The sequence below is a fragment of the Alnus glutinosa genome, chromosome 4 (assembly GCF_958979055.1).
Source record: "Alnus glutinosa chromosome 4, dhAlnGlut1.1, whole genome shotgun sequence".
NCBI lineage: Eukaryota > Viridiplantae > Streptophyta > Magnoliopsida > Fagales > Betulaceae > Alnus > Alnus glutinosa.
In genome coordinates, this window is record NC_084889.1 from 35,231,559 (window position 1) to 35,254,145 (window position 22,587).

The 22,587-nt window shown below is 36.0% G+C and overlaps 1 protein-coding gene across 3 annotated transcripts; it reads left to right on the forward strand.

Moving 5' to 3' along the window:
* Positions 1-66: 66 nt before the first annotated feature.
* On the forward strand, positions 67-15,363 carry LOC133865446 (probable manganese-transporting ATPase PDR2). 3 transcript variants are annotated; one of them, XR_009899734.1, is made up of 23 exons: positions 67-235; positions 1,099-1,362; positions 1,685-1,777; positions 2,296-2,498; positions 3,228-3,300; positions 3,458-3,630; positions 3,770-3,941; positions 4,893-4,997; positions 5,100-5,210; positions 5,312-5,398; positions 5,487-5,669; positions 6,063-6,113; positions 6,228-6,353; positions 7,459-7,538; positions 9,111-9,219; positions 9,608-9,736; positions 10,681-10,746; positions 10,880-10,951; positions 11,667-11,818; positions 12,114-12,225; positions 12,308-12,424; positions 13,841-15,064; positions 15,187-15,363. XR_009899734.1 is itself a non-coding variant. In XM_062301853.1 (22 exons), exons 2-22 carry the CDS (start codon positions 1,114-1,116, stop codon positions 14,957-14,959), a joined length of 3,582 nt encoding a protein of 1,193 aa, XP_062157837.1. In that variant the 5' UTR covers positions 67-235; positions 1,099-1,113; the 3' UTR covers positions 14,960-15,363. The 3 variants fall into 3 exon arrangements, 2 of the variants coding, with proteins under 2 accessions (XP_062157837.1, XP_062157838.1); XM_062301853.1 differs by having other exon boundaries at positions 13,841-15,363; XM_062301854.1 differs by having other exon boundaries at positions 1,103-1,362; positions 13,841-15,363.
* The last annotated feature ends 7,224 nt before the right edge of the window (positions 15,364-22,587 follow it).

The following is a 22,587-nucleotide window of genomic DNA, read 5'->3' on the forward strand; positions in this document are numbered from 1 at the left end:
AATAAGACGGTGGCCTATGAGCAAAAACTTTAAAAGTAAGAGCATAGGAAATGAGAGAGAAAAATTAGTTAAAAAAAAGAAAAAAAAAGAATCTGTTATTTCTTTCTTGCAACTTCAGCTACTAGGGAAAGGTCCTTCACTCACAACCAGAACCGTCCGATCTAGGGATTCTGGATACCTCAGTCTCGCTTCTCCGATTGCGAGCTCCTCCAAGCGCCCGCGACGATCTCTGTTGGTTTGTTTCTAGGGCTTCCTTGTTTGGACGTTCTGTTTTGTTGCTAATTTTACTTTTTGTGGTATTACTTTATTGTCTGAATTGAATTTTATCCAATTCTCTGTACGGTTGCTGAGAATACTCGAGGAATTTTTCGTTTCGAATACCTTAAAGAGTGTTTGTATTTTGTGGTATTGTTGGTTTTTAATACTGGAAAGCGAATTGTTGAGAATATATGATGGATTTAGTACGTCTCATTTCCATGCGGCAGCGATTAATCAGGATGGAAATGGATTAGGATTTTTGAGATTAATAATGTGTTTGTGTGAAGGATAGAGGGAAATATGATTGAGGCTGCGTTTGGTAGGAGAGAGAATGGGGATGATGATGGAGTACCAATGTACTAAAAAAATACTGTAGAATTTTTTATGATGATGAGTTAACACGTTAAGTTAAGGTTTCCTTGAAAAGCTGGCCCAAAACTGATTTGTATGCAAAAAAGCAAAGGGCATGGAACCTAGTGAAACAAGAAATGTGGGTCTTTATGTTCTAATTAAGTAGTTCCAATTTCAATTGGAAAAGAAAAGAAACTCTGTCCATCTAACCTTAATGGTTGGTTGTATCAAATAAAAATTGAGTGCACTTCTCTGCTCTGATTTCTTTTCTTTTCTTACACTTTCTTGGCAACCAACGATCCATTTACAGTACTCTGTTACTCTAGTGCCCTATACAATGAACAACCCATTATTTGGAACTGTGTTTTTTTCCCCAACTTTCTTTGCAACCAAATGGTGGATTATGACTCTCTCTCTCTCTCTCTCTCTCTCTCTCTCTCTCTCTCAGTACAATTTCATCATCTTAACCCTCGTATTATTTATTTGTAGATAGGAGGTTGAGATATGTCGAGATTCCATGTGGGAGGGAAAGTGGTGGAGAGAGTTGACTTGTTGAGGAAGAGGCACTTGGCATGGCGATTGGACATGTGGCCCTTTGCCATTATTTATATTTTGTGGTTGACTACCATTGTTCCTAGCATTGACATTGGGGATGCTACCATTGTTTTGGGTGGACTTGTTGCTCTTCACATTCTGGTCTGGCTTTTCACGGCTTGGTCCGTCGATTTCAAGTGTTTTGTCCAATATAGTAAGGTATGCAATATCGCTCACTTCTTCACCAAGAACCATGTATATAATGAATGTTATACACACATACACACATGCATATTTATAAAAAGTATGTGTCTTTTTATGTTTGTGTTGGTGTGTGTATAATACATTTGGGAACTCAAGGAAGTGAGTTGAAATTGAATGACACTTCTCTCAACGTTTATAATGGTAATAAGAAACTTTTTTTTCAAAGGAATGTTCCAGTTTCTTGATGTTGTCTTTTTGTTGAAAGGATGCAAGTTTTCGTCACTGATTTTCCATGGAATAATTTTTGGATGTGATTGGGGCTTATATTTGTTTGCAGGTTAATGATATTCACCATGCTGATGCATGCAAGGTTACTCCAGCCAAATTTTCTGGTTCTAAAGAAGTAGTGCCTCTTCATTTTCGTAGATTAGTAAGTCCACTATATTTATAGTTTGTATTCTTAGGTATTTTTTCCTTGATTGTAAAGAAATATTGGAGTTATGGCTTTTATTCTGTGAGATACAGTGGATACTTAAAAAATCAGGTTGTTTTGCTTCTTAAGGACTATTTCTGGTATAAGGCTTTATAGCTTACCTCTGGCTGGTGGGTTCTAAAGATTAACATATTGGGATGGTGTGGTTGCTTCTCATGGCCATTCGTTTCTTTCTTTCATTCTATCTATCTATTTATTGGTCTCATTTTGAGTTTTGTGCACACTCTAAAAATATAAAACGTGAGATTTGTGCATAAGTGGATCTTGTGAAGTTTATAATAGAAATTCATTTTTAAATCAGCAAGCTGTAATTTTATGAAATATATTTTTTAATAAGTGGATTTGTGTAAATAGAAATATATTTTTTAATAAGTGTTATTGGCTTATATTGTTGGCATATTTGTTTTCAGTTTTGAAATTCCTTTGCTTGACAATGTAGTCCTTCCCTTGAACAGCCAGCAGGTTCTTCATCCGCAATGGATTTGGAAGAGATTTACTTTGATTTCAGAAAGCAGTGCTTCATCTTTTCAAAGGAGAAGGAGACCTTTTGCAAGCTTACCTACCCTACCAAGGAAACAATTGGACACTATCTCAAAAGTACTGGCTATGGCTCTGACGCTAAAGTTGTTGTTGCTGCTGAAAAATGGGGACGGAATGTGTGAGTTACCATTTTGACCTTTTCTCTTATGTTTCTATCTCTTGAATATTTATGGCTGTTTGATTTTTCTACTTCATAACTTTGAATGGAGATGTTAGTGTATAAATCTTTCTCCTCGATAGCTGTGGTATTTCTCTTTTTGCTGTCTGAATTCTCATAATCACAGATCACTGCCTGTTTGTTAGTACTGTGCAAATACCCACTTTTACCGACCCTCCCCGAGCATTTTGACCCTAATCATTGGCTTTCAATAAATGTCAGCTCAATACTTGGAAGAATTTGACTCCTGACAGGGGTCTGGTTTCTGACCCATATTTAATTTATAAGAAGAAAAAAAAACTGTCACAACCCTAGGCATTTCCTCTCCCAGTTGGCAGTTGGTGCTCCTTTGGCAGAAACCACAGAGATCACAAAGCGGTGCGTGGATTCAGTTTCTTTGCGAGCATCCCCAACCAGAGAGCCAAAGATCTCTGCTGTGAGAGCTAGAGATCTGAGTCCAAAGATCATCGAGAGAGCATATCTGGAGACTAATGTTGATTGAGAGTAACCTCCAATTGAACAATAGTGTCTATACTATTTGAGATTATATTTGTTTTGTTTGTATCATTGATTTGTGGAGACCTTCTAATTAAATTTTTTATTTTGCTTCTCATTGTTTGGTAATCTTTTATTGGATGTTGATCTCGGCTTTATTGATTTAATTTCTACTCCTTAATGTTGACATTGTAGATTTGATTACCCGCAACCTACATTCCAGAAGTTAATGAAAGAGCACTGCATGGAACCCTTTTTTGTGTTTCAGGTTCTCTACTCTCTCTCTCTCTCTCTCTCTCTCTCTCTCTCTCTCCTCCCTTTCATTTCAGGTTTCTTTTTACAATTTATGTTTGGTTCTTTTCTTTTTATGATTTATGTTTGGTTCTTCACTCTTTTGCTACCTTTTATGCTCTCCCTGCATGTAGGTCTTCTGTGTGGGTCTCTGGTGTTTGGATGAGTATTGGTATTACAGTTTGTTCACCCTATTCATGCTGTTTATGTTTGAGTCAACAATGGCAAAAAGTCGGTTGAAAACTTTAACTGAGCTAAGACGAGTTAGAGTGGATGGCCAGACCGTAATGGTGTATCGATGTGGGAAGTATGTTATCTTGATGTCAATTAAGCTGGTTCCTTCCAAAAAAAAATGACCTGGTTCCTTAACTTCTATTTTTTATTTTCAAATTTTTTCAATAGTTGTTTGTCTGTTTATGTGCGGATTTTTTTTTTTTGAATTATAGGTGGGTTAAACTCTCTGGAACTGATCTATTGCCTGGGGATGTTGTCTCTATTGGGCGTTCTTCTGGTCAGAATGGAGAAGATAAGTCAGTACCAGCTGACATGCTTATATTAGCTGGAAGTGCTATAGTGAATGAAGCCATTCTCACAGGCGAATCTACCCCACAATGGAAGGTGGTTCTCTTTTTCTGATGTACTTTTTTCTTATTGTGCTTACTTGTTTAGTAATCTGATACACTTATCGTTCTAAGGTGTCCTATGCAGGTTGGGGTGAAGTATTTTTTTTAAAAGGAAATGTTGCATAGTTTCAGTTTTATGAGTTTGAGAGAGCATGTTCTGTACTAGGCTACTTTTCTTTGGTTATTTGGTGATGCATAATTGCAATACAGGAATTACATTCCTCAGATGACTCATAAGAATGTCAGTAACTGATTCTTCATTCAAAGACAGGAAGGAGGAGAAAGAATAAAAGAAGATTATATCAGTATTGATAATAGGAACTGTGTTTGATAGTATTTTGGATAATTGTGGTACACTAAAATCGATCTCATACATTTGTTGGACTTTCTTATGCTCCTCTATGTCTACTTGTTCTTTTATGTTTGTGTTTGTTAATAGTAATCCTATACTGAGTGAATTTTCAACACTATTGTTGTTACTGCTAATTGATTGCTTTTTATATTGTGTAATTATTGTCTTCATGTTCACCAATATCTTTTCTGTTTTCTTAATATCTTGTAAAGTTCAAAATGTCATCATGTGGGTGATGACAGGTGTGGAGAGCCCCTCCTGCTTTTACATCTCTACCAGAGTTTGTCATCTTGTAAAGTTCAAAATGTCATCTTGTAAAGCTCACATTTCTCTTAAAATATAAAATAAGTTTAATACGTGAGGACATGTGCATTTACATCTCTACCAGAGTTTGTCTGGGCTATGGAATGCCCCCTCCTGCTCCCATATTTTCTTGAAAAATAAATAAGTTTGTCTACATGAGGACGTGCATTTTCATCTCTACCTGAGTTTGTCTGGGTCATAAGCATACGGAGACTGGGGCAATTTTATGTTTGGCATTGGTTTTATTATCATATTTTTTCATAAATTTGTAAGATAAGATTACTTTTTTAGGTTACAATCATGGGAAGAGGAAATGAGGAGATGTTATCAATAAAGAGAGATAAAAGTCATGTTTTATTTGGTGGGACTAAGATATTGCAGCATACTCCAGATAAGGTAGTTCATGTTAAACCCCCACCCCCCCGCAATTTTTTTTTTGTCTAGACACGTGTTCAGGGCTTTTAAACTTATGCTTTTAAGTCTTTTACTGGATTTCAGACCTTTCCTCTGAAGACCCCTGATGGTGGCTGCTTAGCTGTTGTTCTGAGGACTGGATTTGAAACCAGTCAGGGAAAACTGATGCGAACAATTTTATTTTCCACGGAGAGGGTAATTGATATGTGATTCTTAGTTGAGCAGTGATTACCTTACTTTATAGTTTAAGTCCTTGTTTTAGGGATAACATTTTTTTAATCAATTTTATATTGCAGGTTACAGCTAACAGCTGGGAAAGTGGGCTGTTCATTTTATTCTTAGTCATATTTGCAGTAATAGCTGCCGGTTATGTACTTAAAAAGGTAAATAAATGGTGCCATAAGGGTACATAATCGATTTTGATTAGTACTAGTTGTTCCTTTTGTGATAATGAGAATATCATTGATGTAGGGGCTAGAGGATCCCACGAGGAGCAAGTACAAGCTTTTACTAAGTTGTTCGCTTATTATTACTTCTGTGATCCCTCCTGAGCTGCCAATGGAATTATCAATAGCTGTTAATACATCTCTGATTGCTTTGACACGGCGTGGAATATTTTGTACAGAGCCTTTTCGAATACCATTTGCTGGGAAGGTCAATTTTCTGTTTTTATGTATCAAGTTTTTACCTCTTTTTCTGGGCACAAGAAATGTTCTTTAAATTATTAATTGTGTTGATAATTCTCCTCTTACATAGAGATAGTGCTGGTTTTCTGATAGTAATCTACATTTGGCAAATGTATGGATTTGGTGTGGTTGGTTTAGTTGGTCACAAGTCCATCTTATCTTTCTTTTTCTTTTTTTGATATGCTGAGCGGTAGCTTTGGCATCTAAATATTTAAAATATGCTGGTAGGCCTTCTACTTTATCTGTCATGTCATACATTTTTCTCTCTTCCTGGTTTTATAGTAACAAGAAACCTATTGCTGGAGATTTTATTGATGCATTATTACATTAAATGTCTTTAATAGTTTTCCCCCGCCTTCAGGTTGATATATGTTGTTTTGACAAGACTGGAACACTTACATCAGATGACATGGTATGCCCATATCGAGCTCAGTATTTGTTGCTCCTTTGTTATTGTTATATGTGTTCTTGATAATTTGAACTATGTCTCATTTTATGAAATATTTTATCTTCGACTCTTTTCCAGGAGTTCTGTGGAGTTGGCGGGTTAACGGGCAGTACGGATTTAGAAACTGATATGTCGAATGTGCCAGTGCGCACAGTGGAAATTCTGGCTTCTTGTCATGCCCTTGTTTTTGTTGAGAACAAGCTGGTATGAAAATATCGTATTTTGGGAAGCAGTATTAAAAACCTTTATTTGGTCATGACTTGACTTAAAATTATTTTATTGTGCCTGGATGGCATGTGAGATTCAGTTGTTAAAGCTATTCTTTTAGTATATATCAAGTTTATATGGGTGGAGAATTCTGCTTCTCATGATATGAGATTTTACATTAGTGTATACCAGAAGGTCTTTATTATCAACAAAAGCCTTGAAATTCTAAGGGGTAACAGGATTAGTAGAAATTTGATGTAAGAGATCATGTGCCTGTAAGGAATACCAACTGATGACCAATTGTCTGCAATCATATTTGAAGACTACTATTGAATGTTTTCCAGCTCCCTTCCTGAAAGCCTATAATAAATGTGTCTCTTGTAGTTTATGCTTTTATGGCCATTAAGAAATAAGTTCATGTTTTTTGGCTGTGGTCAGTTTACTCATGCTAGATTCAGATTGGATGTGCTATTGATGAATGATAAAGAAATGAAACAGGGAATGCTGCTTCCTGTTGTGTTAACTATAAGTGGCTCACATCATTTGAACCATCTCGTTTTCTGGAAACTGCTTTGTCCAATTCATCCTTCTTCTCCTTTCTCTTTCCAACCTTGGCTGGGATCAAGTTGGCCGTTTTTGTTATACTGTTTGGGACCACTTTCTTAGAAGAGGCCCCTTTAGAAGGATCTGGAAGTTCAAAATAGCATCAGTTAGAAAAGAAGCCTTACTCAATCTGTTGAGAATCTACCCACATTTGGCCGTAGAAAATATACATTTTTGAAAAGGTTTTTCTTCCCCTGCTGGTATTGTTCAATATGTATATTACCTTGACTCCATGCTGTGTTGTAGAGTTCCATTCTTTTGATCATAATTTGTTCTTTAGAATAAGCAATCCTGTGTAATTGGGTTTTAGTACCTGGCAGCAGCACCAGAGCAACTTAGTTGAAATCTTGCTATATGTTTCATTTTGCACTGATGAAAACAATATTTTCAATCTTCTATTTGAAAATTCTTCGCTCTAAATTGCGCATGTTGCTTTAATATTCCATAAATTCATGTAGGCCCACACTTAAAACAAAATAATAAGAATTATTGCCTGTAGGTAGGTGATCCTCTCGAGAAGGCAGCACTTAAGGGAATCGATTGGAGTTATAAATCAGATGAGAAAGCCATGCCTAAAAAGTAAGCAGTAACATTTCGATATTATGAGTCTTACTGTTCTTTGGAATTGATTTATATATTTCTAGTTTCATTTTAGTCTTTAATATGTGATAATTAGACTGCTATTGCATTGGCAATTATCCCTTTCCTTGAATCCTTTTTTTTCTTTTTTTCTTTTCTTATCTACATTTTTTAACCCTATTTTTGTGTTCTTGGATCTTTGAAAAACATATAATGGTGCATTCTTTTTTGGAAAAAAATATATCCACATGAAATGAAAACACAACAAAGAACATTTGGCGGGATATTTTTATTAAAAAAAAAAAAAGAATCATTACATAAGAACAAAAAAAGTAAAAATAGATGGGAGCGTCTTACGCTTTTAATGATAGCTCAATTATTATTATTATTTTTTTAAAAAAAAAAGAAAAAAAAAAAAAAGAGGAAAAGAAAAGAAAAGAACAAGAACAAGAAAGAAAAAGAAGTAAAAATAGATAAGGGTAGAAATATGTTTATTTTTTGACAAGTAATAAGCCAGACTCATTGTTACGTACCTAGGGTATATAACACGGGCATTATTGGAATTATATTTATACCTTCTTTAATAGAATAATTAGGTTAGGTTTTTAAATAAGATAAGAGTCGTATTGTCTTTAGAAAAGAATAATAGATTATTATTATTAGGAAAATAAGGAGTCTTGCTCATAAAGCAATATCTTCAATAGGAAAGAAATAAATGAATTAATTATTGTCTCTTGGAAAGAATAATAAGGAGTCTTGCTCATAAAGCAATATCTCCTATAGGAAGGAAATAAGAGAATTAATGACCCCATTAGGTTTAGTAATATTTATGTAATATTTACTTATTTATCGTGTCCGTATTTTCAGATTTTTAACCCTATAAATAGGGTATTGAAGAATGAAAAATATCAAGAAGAAAATTATTATAATTCAGCTCTTGTAGTTGATTAGGAGTTTCTAGGGTTTCTCGAATAATCCTAACTTTAGGAGGCCCAGGGTACCTCGAATACCCTAGTATCCCACGCACTTACCCATCCAAATCACCATCTTCCATCCCCGTTACGGAAGACCATAACACTCATTAGAAGCATAAGGCGCCCCTTAGTACACTGAGAGTATACAAAGGAAACACTTAATTAGAAAGAGAAAAATGACCAAGAAAGACATCAAAACTAAATGACAAAGGGTACACATAAGCCGTAGCCCAAAGGTACAATATATGGTAGAAAGAGGATTGAATCTCCTCCAAGGACCTTTTCAAATCCTCAAAGTTTCTATTGTTCATTTCTCTTCGTAAGCACCAAAAGAGGCAAATAGGCGTCATTTTCCACACCGTAGCACTCATCGGCCTTCCAGAGGACCACCAACAAGCAAGAAAGTCGATAACCTGTCTGGTAGCAATATGTTGCCAAAAAGCTTATTTGGTCATGGCTTGTTATTTTATCTGATCATTTGTTTCCAATATCCATTAATTTTGTGGTAACAACTGCTAAAACAATGCATCATGTCTTGAAGCCAGTCACTTCATATATAAACAATTTTATCATTTTTATTATGTGTTATGGGTTGCAGGGGAAATGGTAATGCGGTTCAGATTGTTCAACGGCACCACTTTGCGTCCCACTTGAAGCGAATGGCAGTTGTTGTTCGCATTCAGGAAGAATTTTTTGCTTTTGTGAAGGTCTGTTGGTTGTAACTCTGCAATTTGTGTGCATATTTATAAGGATTGAGATGTTTGAACATCCTTTCTCCAAGCAGTTCATTTATTAAGTTTAGTCTGTAGAAGCTGGGAAATCAAAATTCTGAGTCCTTGATAATATTCTATTTTCGCCTTAATTGTTGACCGGATTGTTGATCAGTAATCAGTATTTAATTTTTAAAATTTCTAGAGATGGTATTTGCTCTACTTCTTGCAACTTATATCCTTGCTAGTGATTTACTTATCAAAAAAAATATCCTTGCTAGTGATTCAAGTCATCCAAAAAGAACTCAATTGGAGGCTTGGTGCAGCCCTTTTCCTTGCAGGGATTTTTTTTCTTTGCTGATAAAAATTTTAAATCTCACTGCAGGGTGCCCCTGAAACTATTCAGGATAGACTTGTTGATGTGCCATCATCATATGTTGAGACCTACAAGAAATATACACGTCAAGGGTCTCGTGTCCTAGCTCTTGCTTTCAAGTCCCTTCCAGATATGACAGTAAGACTTCTTTGAGATTTATTTCTTCCCAAAATCAGAGGGTTTTCTTTTCCATATGATCCTTTATTTTTTAATAAAGAGGAGGAGCGCATTTGTATGGCATCTTCGACTTAATGTCATTTGTCTTAGTTCTAAGAACCTAAGTCTTTGCTCCTTTTCTTTCCCTTCAAAAGAAGTTATTTATCAAGCAGTATCTATGAAGTGATGTATATGTATACAGGTTTAGAGTTAGGAACTGATTTCTTCGTTGTTTGGTTATTCATAGTGCCAGGTGTTGAGTGACAATTCAATTTTTTCTTCTCTAGATTTTAGTGTCCAGAGTTGGTGTAAAGGGGATCAGTTTTGTTGGGAAAATTGTTCAGTTCAATGTTCTCTTTGTAGGGGAAAGCTCAAGTGCAATATTTTATGGTCAGAAATTTCAATAGTTGTGCTTTCAGTTCAATGTTCAGTTCAGTTCAATGGGAAAATTGTTCAGTTCAATGTTCTCTCTGTATAGTTGTATGAAATTCTGTGCTAAGGATAAAATGTAGGCGGGTGCTTTGTCATGTTTGTGAACCTTTTTTTTTTTCTCTCATCCCCCTTTTATATATTTCACTTTTTACTGTTCTCCTTTCTCTCACTCAGCATAAAGTGTTTTCTGAAGTTTGTACTTAGTTTAATTTCTGTTCACTTTAAAAGTGGAAATTAAGAACAATAATGTCAGTGTGAGTCATGCATGGTTTTCAAGTGTTATTATACTTGGGGTACTCCTGAACTTTGGAGCTAAATTGAAGTATAGGGGTGTTTTTAAAGAGTGAGAATCACGCAAAAGCGTGCTTCCTATACAGAACGCATGGTGTTTCCCTCTCTCATGCATTACTTTGTTGGTTATTCTGGTAAAACCATTCAATCTATGTATCTATGTTTGTTTGACTTATTGCTTATTGTATGTTAATTGTATGAAGGTTAGTGAAGCTAGAAGCTTGGAAAGGGATGTAGTGGAGAGTGGCCTTACTTTTGCTGGTTTTGCGGTAATCTGCAAACCCTTCTGTTTATATGCAATACCAATGACTTTCTCATGTTGGATAAGTTTTTGCAGTAAATGCTTGTTGGTTGTTACTTTTCAGCCTTGTAATTCGTAAATGCTCATAATTTAATTTTCAGGTATTTAACTGTCCTATTCGAGGAGATTCAGGCACAGTCTTGTCTGAACTAAAAGGATCTTCACATGACTTGGTAAGCAACATGTTCTTCTGAGTTTTCTGTGAGGAAAATGTTGAAAAGACTCTGTAGCATGAATTAATATGTTACACTTCTAACAAATAATTCAATGATGAAAAAACTAGTGCTTAATTGACTGTATTTGGTAATGAGTAATGAGCTTCCAAATCATCCAAATGTTGGTCCATTGATGCTTAAAATCTCAGCAGATTAGCCCTATAATTAGATCTGCACTGTGACTAATCTTTCTAGGGATGGACTTGATTTTGGAGGTGCAATTCAACAGCCGACCCTCCAAAATTATCAATCTAGATGCTACCAAATCCTTAAATCCTTAGAAATATTTTGTTTCCCCCGGAATATCAATTGGTAGGCCATGCACATGACAAAATGACCATTTAGATTTCTTTTTCGTTTTTTTCTTTATGGCAATGCATCTATTCCTTGCTTGTTATCGATACATGACAAAACAACTGTTAGGCATGAACTGAAGGCCTCTTATCTTCAGGCCAAAGGTTTTGGTACTGTAGTAGGGCAATGACTAGTTTTGTGTGGCTTCCTTACCCAGACACTATCCCCCCTGGGTCTCGCTCTTTCTATTCCTTTCTAATAATTTATAAAATCATCAGGAATCCAATCTAGAATCTACACCAACCCCTCCTTACCCCTTACCTGCTTGACCTACAGCTCAAGTGGATCTCATGCTGAAGGCAGTGTTTTTCAATGACAGGTGATGATTACTGGTGATCAAGCTTTGACAGCTTGCCATGTTGCTAGCCAAGTTAATATTATATCAAAGCCAACATTGATTCTTGGTCCAGCAAGGAATGGTGATGGGTATGAGTGGATATCCCCTGATGAACAAGAGATTATGCAGTACAGGTGAAGGTTTTGTCCTTTTTTTTATTATTATTATTTATTTATTTATTTTATTTCCCGAACAATAATTGACTCTATTTTCGCTTAATTTGATACTTTTTTCTTTAAACTGTTTTTGGTCCAAAAAAACTGCACAGAACTTTAAGTTTGCTTTGTCCTTATGTCCTGTGGCTTTATGCTGTCTTTATGTCTTTTTATGGAATTATTTTCATAGCTTTACCAGCTTATTGAGCACTGTTTCCAAATTATGATTTACTTTTTGTTTCTGGACTGATCAATGAAATGTCATTGATTTCAGTGAGAAAGATGTTGAAGCTTTATCAGAGTCTTATGATCTCTGTATTGGTGGGGACTGCATCGAAATGTTACAACAGACCTCTGCTGTTCTACGAGTCATCCCTTACGTGAAGGTTCTGATTCAATCTTTGTGTTTGAAACCTGTTTTTGATGTCGGTGTAGTCTTGACAATGCGTATCTGGATCATTGTCTCAGGTTTTTGCAAGAGTTGCTCCTGTGCAAAAAGAACTCATCATGACCACCTTCAAAACAGTTGGACGGATAACATTGATGTGTGGGGATGGGACTAATGATGTTGGAGCTCTGAAGCAGGTAATATGTTGCTGAAGATAGTTAATTTTTGTTTTATGCTTTTCAAGTTTCATGGATATTTAAGCTGCGTTTGGTACACTAGAATGGTGATTTCTTAGGAATAGCCGAATAGGAATGGGTATTACTGGGAATATAACAAGTTGGAATGGAATGACCATTCCTATTATTTCGTTTGGGGAAAACACAGGAATAACCAAATTTTCTCATTGGAATTGAATCAAATTTTCTAAGATACCCGAGCTTTAAAATATATATATAAGTAAGAAATTATATTAAAAAAAACGTAAGGCGCCCCTAAATACACAGTTAGTATACATAGGAACAACCCAGCTAACTTACAAAAGAGAATCCAAAGAAAACCCAAATAAAAACCCCCATCAAACACCCAAAAACAGTAGAAAAAGCGCCCTCCAAAATACAGTAGAATCCCCCATCAAATACCCAAAACCTGTCCTGACCCCAACAAAACCCCCAACGAAACCCCCAGCACCCATACAAAGACCCAAGAAATTTCCCAAAAAAACCCACGGAACACCCAAAAACCCGAAATACAAAGCATACCCAGTGATGCTCAATTCTTTGAAAAACACCATTCTATTCCTCTGCTTAGGGGAATAGCTATTCCAATGATGCTCAGCCAAACAAAGAATAGCTATTCCATAGGAATAACTATTCTATTCTTGGGTCCATTCCTATCTACCAAACGGGACGTAAATTATTCCAAATCAGAATTTAAAAGAGATCTTTTCTTATATGATGACGTTACTACCCTCAGCTCAACCAGTTTCTCACCCACCACATATTTGGTGAAACTACTCAGCCAATGCCTGTTGACACAGATGCCTTAATTACATTGCTATTTAGAGGTGACATTCCTTTTAGCCAATGTTGGAATGTACCTGCTAACTTTGGTTCTGGGTTGGTTGGCTTCTTTAGGTTTAGGTTGCTGTTATATTAAATTGGGTAAAGTACACCTAGTCCTGCAGCTTTACATAATATTTATATTTTGTCCTGAATCTTCCAATTGCAGTAATCACATCCTCCTATTTTAAAAACTATTTCAATTGCGTCCGTCCAAAGCTTTTGTAGATTAAGATGAGGGAATCAGTCATGTGCACATCACATGATTGCAATCTTATGTTCAAGAAGTTCTCTCTCTCCCTCTCTTATTGGTTTTGCTGTGATTGGAAATTCAGTTGGGGGATATTTCAGTATGAAGCATTTCTTTTGCTTCTTGTGTCCTCAATAGCTGGGATATTTAGAAAGTTGTCATCTAGTATTTCAGTTACTCTTTGCATTATCAATAGTCAAGATAATTAGAAAGTTTTCATCCAGTAATAATCCTGTATATATAGTATTTTGCCAAAATCAGAAGTAGCAGAAAAAGGTACAAGCATGTAATTTTGTTTTTTTTAGGCCCATGTGGGAGTTGCTCTATTGAATGCGGTGCCTCCAAGTCAAAGTGGAAACTCTCCCTCTGGGACATCTAAGGATGAAAGTACGAAGTCTGCCAAGTCAAAAAAATCTAAGCCTACATTGGAAGCAACTGGAAAGGGTATGGTTCTAAATGGAGAAGGCTCTTCAAAAGGTAAAGGTACCTCAAGGTTGGATACCGCCAATGTTTCTGCTGGTAATCGCCATCTGACAGCTGCAGAGATTCAACGACAGAAGCTGAAGAAGATGATGGATGAGCTAAATGAGGAGGGTGATGGTCGTGGAGCTCCCATTGTCAAGCTTGGTGATGCCTCTATGGCATCACCATTCACTGCAAAGCATGCGTCAGTTGCCCCCACCACGGATATAATTCGTCAGGGTCGCAGTACTCTAGTAACTACCCTCCAGATGTTCAAAATACTGGGCCTTAACTGCCTTGCTACAGCGTATGTGTTGAGTGTTATGTATTTGGATGGTGTCAAGCTTGGAGATATCCAGGCTACAATCAGTGGTGTATTTACAGCTGCCTTTTTCCTGTTTATCTCGCATGCCCGCCCCCTTCCTACCCTTTCAGCTACACGTCCCCACCCTAATGTCTTTTGCTCCTATGTATTCCTTTCTCTTATGGGACAGTTTGCGATCCACCTATTTTTCTTGATTTCTTCTGTGAAGGAGGCTGAGAAACACATGCCTGATGAGTGCATCGAGCCAGACTCGGATTTTCATCCCAACCTGGTGAATACAGTTTCATACATGGTGAACATGATGCTTCAAGTGGCTACCTTTGCTGTGAACTACATGGGGCATCCTTTCAACCAGAGCATCTCTGAAAACAAACCATTTTTGTATGCCCTCTTGGGTGCCGTTGGTTTTTTCACAGTTATAACTTCTGATCTATTTAGGAACTTGAATGACTGGTTGAAGTTGGTGCCTTTGCCAGGAGGATTAAGGGATAAACTACTGGTTTGGGCTTTTCTCATGTTTTTGGCCTGCTACTCCTGGGAGAGACTCTTGAGGTGGGCTTTCCCTGGGAAGATTCCTGCCTGGAAGAAGCGACAACGGCTTGCTGTAGTTAATCTACAAAAGAAGAAACATGTCTGAGTGAATGAGGACTTGTGACGTGAGGTGGAAAGAGCTGCATTGGGTATATTTTGGGTGGCTATGCGGTCGGAGCTGATGGCGTGACAGCATCGAAAGCCAGAGCCGGTGAGTGGAATATAGCTGAATGGCTTTATTTTTATAACAGTTGTATGAATTAAATTAGGAGGTTTCCTCCTTTTGTGGTGGGAGATTTTGTCTAAAAAGTACAAGTTATTAATATTTTGCAGAGAATATGATTTTAGGGCTAGTGCTTCTCAGCAACTGTGATTTGAGATGCTTTTTGGACTTAGGAGATACATGGCGGATAGTTTCAACCTTCAAAACCTTTGTACCTGACTTACATTCCACATTTGATAATTGTCTTTTTCTCAAAAAATTATTTGATACAGAGGTTGTTCCTTTTACTTCTTGGCTTTTAAGGATGAGAGCTGTTATATGTACATTTGTGGTTCTTCTCTTTTGCAAATTAACCATTGAATTTGTGAGACTTACATTTGCAAAAAAAATAAAAAAATGTGCAAAGTTGGACATCATATGTACAAAAAATGTAAAAAAAAAAAAGAAGCATTTCTCTTTTAAGGATTTCATATTCTTGTTTGTTTGCAGCATTGCAATGAATAACCAAAATGGTTCTCGTTACAGAGATGCTTTTGAATTAGAACCAAAGAAAATGTAGTACCAAGTAAAGATGTTGCAAATGGAGAGGATTTATATAATAGTCCATATTAGATTTTATAAATGAGTAATGCTACACATCATACTCTTGTCCACCTTTTATCCTCCCAAAATTGATGTGGCTCTTAAAATCACTATTAGATCAAAATTCAATAATAATTTATCATAAATTCAATGGTGATTTTAAGAGCTACATCAAATTTGAGAGGACAAAAGGAGGACAAGGGGATGATGTGTAGCATTACTCTTTATAAATTTAATGGTGTGTATGTTGTCACATTAGTTAAAAGTATTATTATATTATTAGATGTAATAAAATAAAATTTGAACGAGGATATCGATCTCTAATTTCATTGTGGAGCAATTTTTAAAAGTTTGTGACATGTGCATGCTGCAAAAGATACGAAGCTGTTGCAAGTCCATGGAGTTGCTTTGTGGGATGAACCCATTATCATCTCCCTACGCCACTTGAAACCATCACTGATCACTGCCTATCATCGATCCCGCCAAGAAACTTGTAACATATCAAAGATTTTTCAATTTTTATGCATCAAATACTTTGGGGGACTACGCCACGTAGATTTTTTAGGGGTGGGAGGGGGCAGGGGTATGGAGGGTGACGTTTAGCAAAAACAAGGGTAAATGCATCAAATACTTGGTTCTTTAAAGTTGACAGAATCTGTCACGCATGAGTCTCGTGATTCACACTCATTTGCACTCCCTCCAACTACCACCTCATTTGCACTTACACCTCTAAAATTTGACTCATTAATGCAACCCCACGAATGTAATGTATTTTCTATCCTCATTAACTGCCCAATCTGACTCGGGGTGCAATTCAAAACAAATTGGTAGTTCGTAAGGTCAAGTTGCAGTGAGTCAAAATTTAAATGTGTGAGTGCAAATAAGGTGATAGTTTGGGGAGGCAAAGTGCAATTTACTAAAACAAGAAATACCTGGGAATTTCAAACTAGAACCAGCTGGAGAGGCAGATTCTCCAGCTCCACGTCTGTGTATACAGTGGATAGTGGAAAACCGTGCATCAAAATCAAGACCAATATGTATTCGTTATTTTCAGAGTTCCTAAAAAGCAGAAGCTTTTTCCATACAAAAAAACGTATAAATCCAATGATTTGGTGACTCAATCATTGAGACCAATCTGACTCATTATAAAGAGTCTCGACATGCACATTCCTTGAAAATCATTTACCTGGTTCTCTCAAAAGAAGAAGAAGAAGAAGAAGAGATCGAGTAATATGGAAGTTCTTTCGATACTCAAAGTGCGCTTAGTTGAGATCATAATCACAATATACTAGCAGGCCAAGAAGCATCAATTGTATATATGGAACAATATTACAAGTTTGCTTGGTGGCTACTGTTCATATTTAACTAGCTAGGACACAATCTTTTCCAAATCATGTTAGGCTTACATTGGTAGTTGACTATCTGTCATCAAGTCACCAACTTTTTTGACCTTTCAGCCTACTGGGTACGCATTAATCTCCATGCATGGTCTTACAATTTGCAGAGACTTTTGTTTTAGGTAAACAGTCGCCCGGCCCGAACCCGGCAGTGAACCAAAAATTGACTCGATGACACTACTATACTGATCAGTGATCACTATCAGTATAACATGCATCTCTCAACGTTTATGATCCTCAAGAAAGTCAGTTCATCACAAGGCAGGACAATGCTCTTCTGGCTATCAAACCCGTACTCATCGGCAGCTTTCTGCAACAGTTGTTGAAAAGTGGGATTCTTCAAGAAAGATAGGGGAATGACAAATCTTCTCAGTTCTTTGCCCACATAGACCACAAAATGCCCCTTTGGTGCTCTTTTCCAAGCCATTTTGACACAGACTACAGAATGTGCTTAAAAGGGTCTCCTCTATATCAATATATAGAAGTTAAAATGTCTGCCTTTCTCTGCATTAAAGAAACAGTAACTAGTTACAGAAGATGTTAAAAAATGTGTGGGCACAGAGATAGTGTAGAGAGAGGGAGGGACCGGAGGGGAAGAGAAATTAATGATTGTTGGGTTTCTTTTTCTTATGCCGTGGCTAATAAGATGTTGCGAAGCTCAACATCCTTCACACAATTTATTATCGATCTAGAAACGTGTTTTACATGTGTATCTTGTGAAGAAGTACGTATATATATATATATATATATATATATATATATATATATATATATATATATATGAATCGATCAATCACATGGTGTAAGACAAACGTGAGCACAAGAAAAATCATGCAAATTGAAGAACTCTCTAGCCACTTCTTGACTTGCAGATGCATGCATTGGTGCAGGCTTCATTGTATGTGTGGCTATAAGAGCTAATCTTGATTCTGTTCATACCGTCATGCGTGTGTTTGCTATTCCACTGAATTCAAAGGTGTGGGTGACAAGTCATGATGATATGACATAACATGAATATGTCTTTATCTAGCTAGAAAGAAATCACGTATTTTGGGTTTGCTGTCCCAGTCTATATATCCTAGAACAGTACATTTCATTGCAAAAAAATGAGAGAAATTCTAAGAAAAAACACAAGGAAAAACCAAAATTAGCAAGACTGGGCCGGCCTGGCCTCCTACAATCACACCACTCTAACCAATACATTAATGCAAGTGAAATCATAAGATATTGGTCTTTTTGAAGCAAAAATTGGGCAGAGGAGTACAGTCTTCTGCTGAGCTGCTACCTACAGCCTCCTTAATTGGTTAAATCGGAAAGTCATACTTTGGAAAAGGGAAGAAGTTGCTAGTTATGTAGATCACATGCACACGACATATAATTGTCAAAAAATTTTAATAAGGATCTAGAAGTGCAACGGGGCTCTTCTTTTCATGCGCAATTGGCAGCTTCATGCATGTGAGAAGGCATTTGGGTCCTACTTGTTTCAGACAGTTCAAGTTGGTGGATCGAACTTTTGGAAACTGCTCGAACAGGATGGGACTTGGGTGCCCTAGCCTCTCACATGAGGTTGTTCACTGCACGTACATGTAATATAATAGACAACTTCATTGTGTCCGATCCATGTTCAAATGGCTTTGGTGAAAAGTTAAGGCAACTGTGCTGGGGATTTCTTAAGGGGCATTGTCTGAATTAGACCATCTTCTTGCTTGGTTTCGTATTCCAAAAAAGTAATTCTACACATACTCTCACTTCTACGTTTCCTAACGTGACTTTTAAAATCACATTTAAATTTTGATTTTAAAAATTACTTCAAAGAATGTGGGAACAAGAGTGTATAACATTCCTCATTACCAAAATTCCATATTAAGCACAAGATTCGAGATTGGCAAGATGAACAATAATGTATGTAGGGTATTTACTGTAGGGTATGTGCTTCCATTTTGAGGATCATCTGAAATTCATGTTGAAATTGAAGACGAGTAGATCCAAAGTTTCAAGAATCCTCATATCTTTTGAATATTGTCTGCCCATGTGCAGCAAAGGATTGAGCAGTGAGATATTAAGTTTTCGATTAGACTTGACCAATGGAGTGGGTCTATCCAAGCATATATATATATATATATATATATATATATATATACACAAGCGTGTCCCTTTAGATACCACAATATTAGTTTGACTACTCTGGAGTACGTGTACTCTATTATGAGGATTCTCTGATTATTAGAAGCCCTTAAAGTTGGGGGATATTTTTTCTAATATTTCTTAAGTGTAGGATATCATTTTTAAAAAAAATATATATTAATTAAATATCCTTGTACGTATTTGTCTAACTCTAAGTAACAACAACTACAATATTGGTATAATGTTTCAAATATCCTTGTACGTATTTGTCTCTAGATAGTTCATTCACCTATGGTGATGGAAATCTGAATGAATGTTGTAGCCATCATATGAAATTTTTGTAATATATTATTCCTTTTTGGTTGTGGCCTTTATATCACATTTACGGTATTTACTATGTTTATTATTTTTTCAATAAACATATACGGCATTATGGATATTTCCATTAATTTAGATTACCGTAAATATGGAATCGGTATTATGGTTATTTCTATTAATTTAGATTACCGTAAATATGGAATCGGTTAATTGATTTTAAAATCAATTAACGATATTGTTTCCTTGATGGAAGGAAACAAATACGGTGTTTACCATTTTGAGGGTCCCTAACCTAGCCTATAAATAGAGTGCCTGTGTACACCATCAGTACAGCCATCAAGCAATAGGCATAGGTTAGAAGATCCCTCAAATAATCTTTCTTGTTCTTCAGATGGATCGTGGAGACGCTTGAGCAAACATGTCTAGAGGTAAGCCTGAATCCTGTTTATTCGTTTTCCGCTGCGCATGTTAGATTAAATAATATGTTGATTATTTCTAACATGTGGTATCAGAGCCAGCCTCTGTGCTATTTTGCTCAGCATATAATTTTACTATGCGTTATCAATATTGAATCAAGTATTTTTTATTGGTTATCAATATTGAATCAAGTATATTCTATTTGGTGTTGTTCACTTCTGTTTGTCAATATTGTTTGAGCAATATTTCGTCTTTTGTGACATGATAGAAACGCATTAGCAATTATTTTGTGAATATTTGTTGTTCACGTACTGTTTGTGAAAACCCATAAATTTGATATAACTATTTTTTGTTTTATCACTATTCTGTGTATTGTGATATACTACCTAATTTTGAGTTGTTGTAATCTTGATATGGGTATTTTCATAAAGGGGTGGCGGCTAGGGTTCCATTTTTAGGGTTTTCAACCCATCTGGAACATTACGGGTCGGGTTGGTTGGTGACTGGGCAGGGTTACGACCCATTAAAGTTTTTGGGTTTGATATATTTTCGGGTAGGGTTTTTTAAAACCCATGCAGTTTTGGGCCATTTAAGTGGGCTGACCTAGTTTGGGCCAGCACTATACATAGACCCAGAGGCCTGACCCGATTAAGTGGGTTGACTTAATTGCCAAATACAGTAGCCCATTTGGAGTCTTGTGACCCAAAAGCCCAACCCAATATAGTAGCCCAATACAGATACCCAACCCAAATTAAGTGGGTTAACCCAATTGGGTCAGCCCAATACAGCAACCCTTTTCAGTAACCCATCAAGTTCTTTTTAAAAGGGGAATTTAGGCCTTATGGTGTTTAGAACCTGGGTTCACCAGGTGTAAAGAGCCTTGGCCACTTACTAAACCATTAGGCCATGTGTTTTATTATGTCCTCATATTAAAGTTTTATTCCATTTATTATTTACAGTACTGTGTATTAAAATTATTGTTTATTTAATACATGAATTAAGGAATATATATTTTAAATTTATATTGTTTAAATATAAATTGTTTGATGCCTAGACCTAAGAATAATTAACAATACCATATATACTGGTGTGTTTACAGTAATATCTAAGAATGCAATGTCGGGGAAAGTTCTGGCAAGGAAAGTCTTGGGATTTAAGTGTGTCCGGTGTGACCCCCCTCACTTTCCTGGGAGCTCATCTGCTTGCACCTTGGAAAATGCTGTTTACCCCATTTAAGTATTGGTTTGTTATATTCCTAAGGCCATTAAGGGGGCATCTATAAAGTTGTTAGATGTTAATGAAGTAGCAATTATCATGATAATTTTGGGAGAGCCACAGCATCCCAATTTTGAATGACAATTGCATCAAGATTACACACACGTAATTATCATAATAATTATGGGAGAGCCAAAGCATCCCATTTTTGTATGATAATTACATCAGGATCACACGCATGAACCTCATAAAGATTTATTAGATGTTCATGAATTACAGCGTGATTATTATGATTTTGGGAGAGCCAAAGCATCCTAATTTTGTAATAATTGCATAAGGATCGTACACATGAACTTCATATAGAAAAATTAACATCGTATTGTAATTAACTCATAAATTTAATTACCTATCCCCAAAGGGAAGTTTTTATTTTTATGACTTAATTAGAATGAGATAACAAATTTAGTATTAAAAGTAAAATTTCTTTCGGTTGCCCAAAGGTACGAAGAATTTTATTTATTAATATTTAAATTTATTAGTCTTATCAATAAAGAGTAAATTTCATGCGTGATGCAACCTTTGCCCAAAGGTAGGTTGAAATTTACTATTTAAATTGGCATTGGCTAATTTAAAATAAAGTTACTTCATAGCATTAAAGTTTTTATTTTAATTTTGGGTTATTGCAGCTATTCCTATTACTCTACCTTTTGGTGGTTTTATATTCCAATACATTATGATAATATTTTTCTGACTGGAAAAATGATTGATATGCTTTTTCATTTGGGGTGTTAAAAATTTTGGTACTCCGTGTGGACAAACCACCTACTCCCGCGGAATTAAATACGTCACGTGAGATTATTAAGCATGAACGGTGGGAGTGATTTAATCACTTAAGTTAGATGTTCATGAAATCTCATGTCACTAAAGTCATCAGGGATTTATTCCTGAATGTTTTAGAGCCAAAGTTTTATAAAGGTTGTTTATGAACATTTAGTAAGTTCAAACAAAACTTGGCCAGCACCCTAATAGAAAAAGCTTTAAAGACAAACCTTTTACAGTTTCTGAAGTGTTTATAATCCCATTATGGGAATGAAGGATATTATAGATTAGCTTAAGTCCCTAAAGATTGAGATTTTTGAGTCATTGTTGGTCTATTTCAATTTTTTGAATTCTCTCTTCTAAGTGTAGAATTTTATCTTGTAACACACGTAAGGATAAATGGTTAGTAAATAAACTTCTAACCATGTGTGTTCAAGGATATGAGAGAATTTATAAAGTGTTCACATGATTATTCATGTCAAAGGAAGGACCAATAAATGCAATCATGTCCAACACTTAAAGCATGAGAATAAGGTGCCAATAAAGTATTATGGCAATCAAGATACATATTTCTCATGAAATAAGGAAAATTAAGGGCATATAAAGAAAGATTGCATGAAGTATAAGAAATGCCTTAAA

Bases quoted from the DNA above. Each gene is read 5' to 3' on its own strand.
- LOC133865446 (XM_062301853.1), top strand. From the start codon at position 1,114: ATGTCGAGATTCCATGTGGGAGGGAAAGTGGTGGAGAGAGTTGACTTG. The intron at 1,363-1,684 runs GTATGCAATATC...ATTTGTTTGCAG, and splicing joins GTTTTGTCCAATATAGTAAG to GTTAATGATATTCACCATGC. The intron at 3,631-3,769 runs GTATGTTATCTT...TTTGAATTATAG, and splicing joins ATGGTGTATCGATGTGGGAA to GTGGGTTAAACTCTCTGGAA.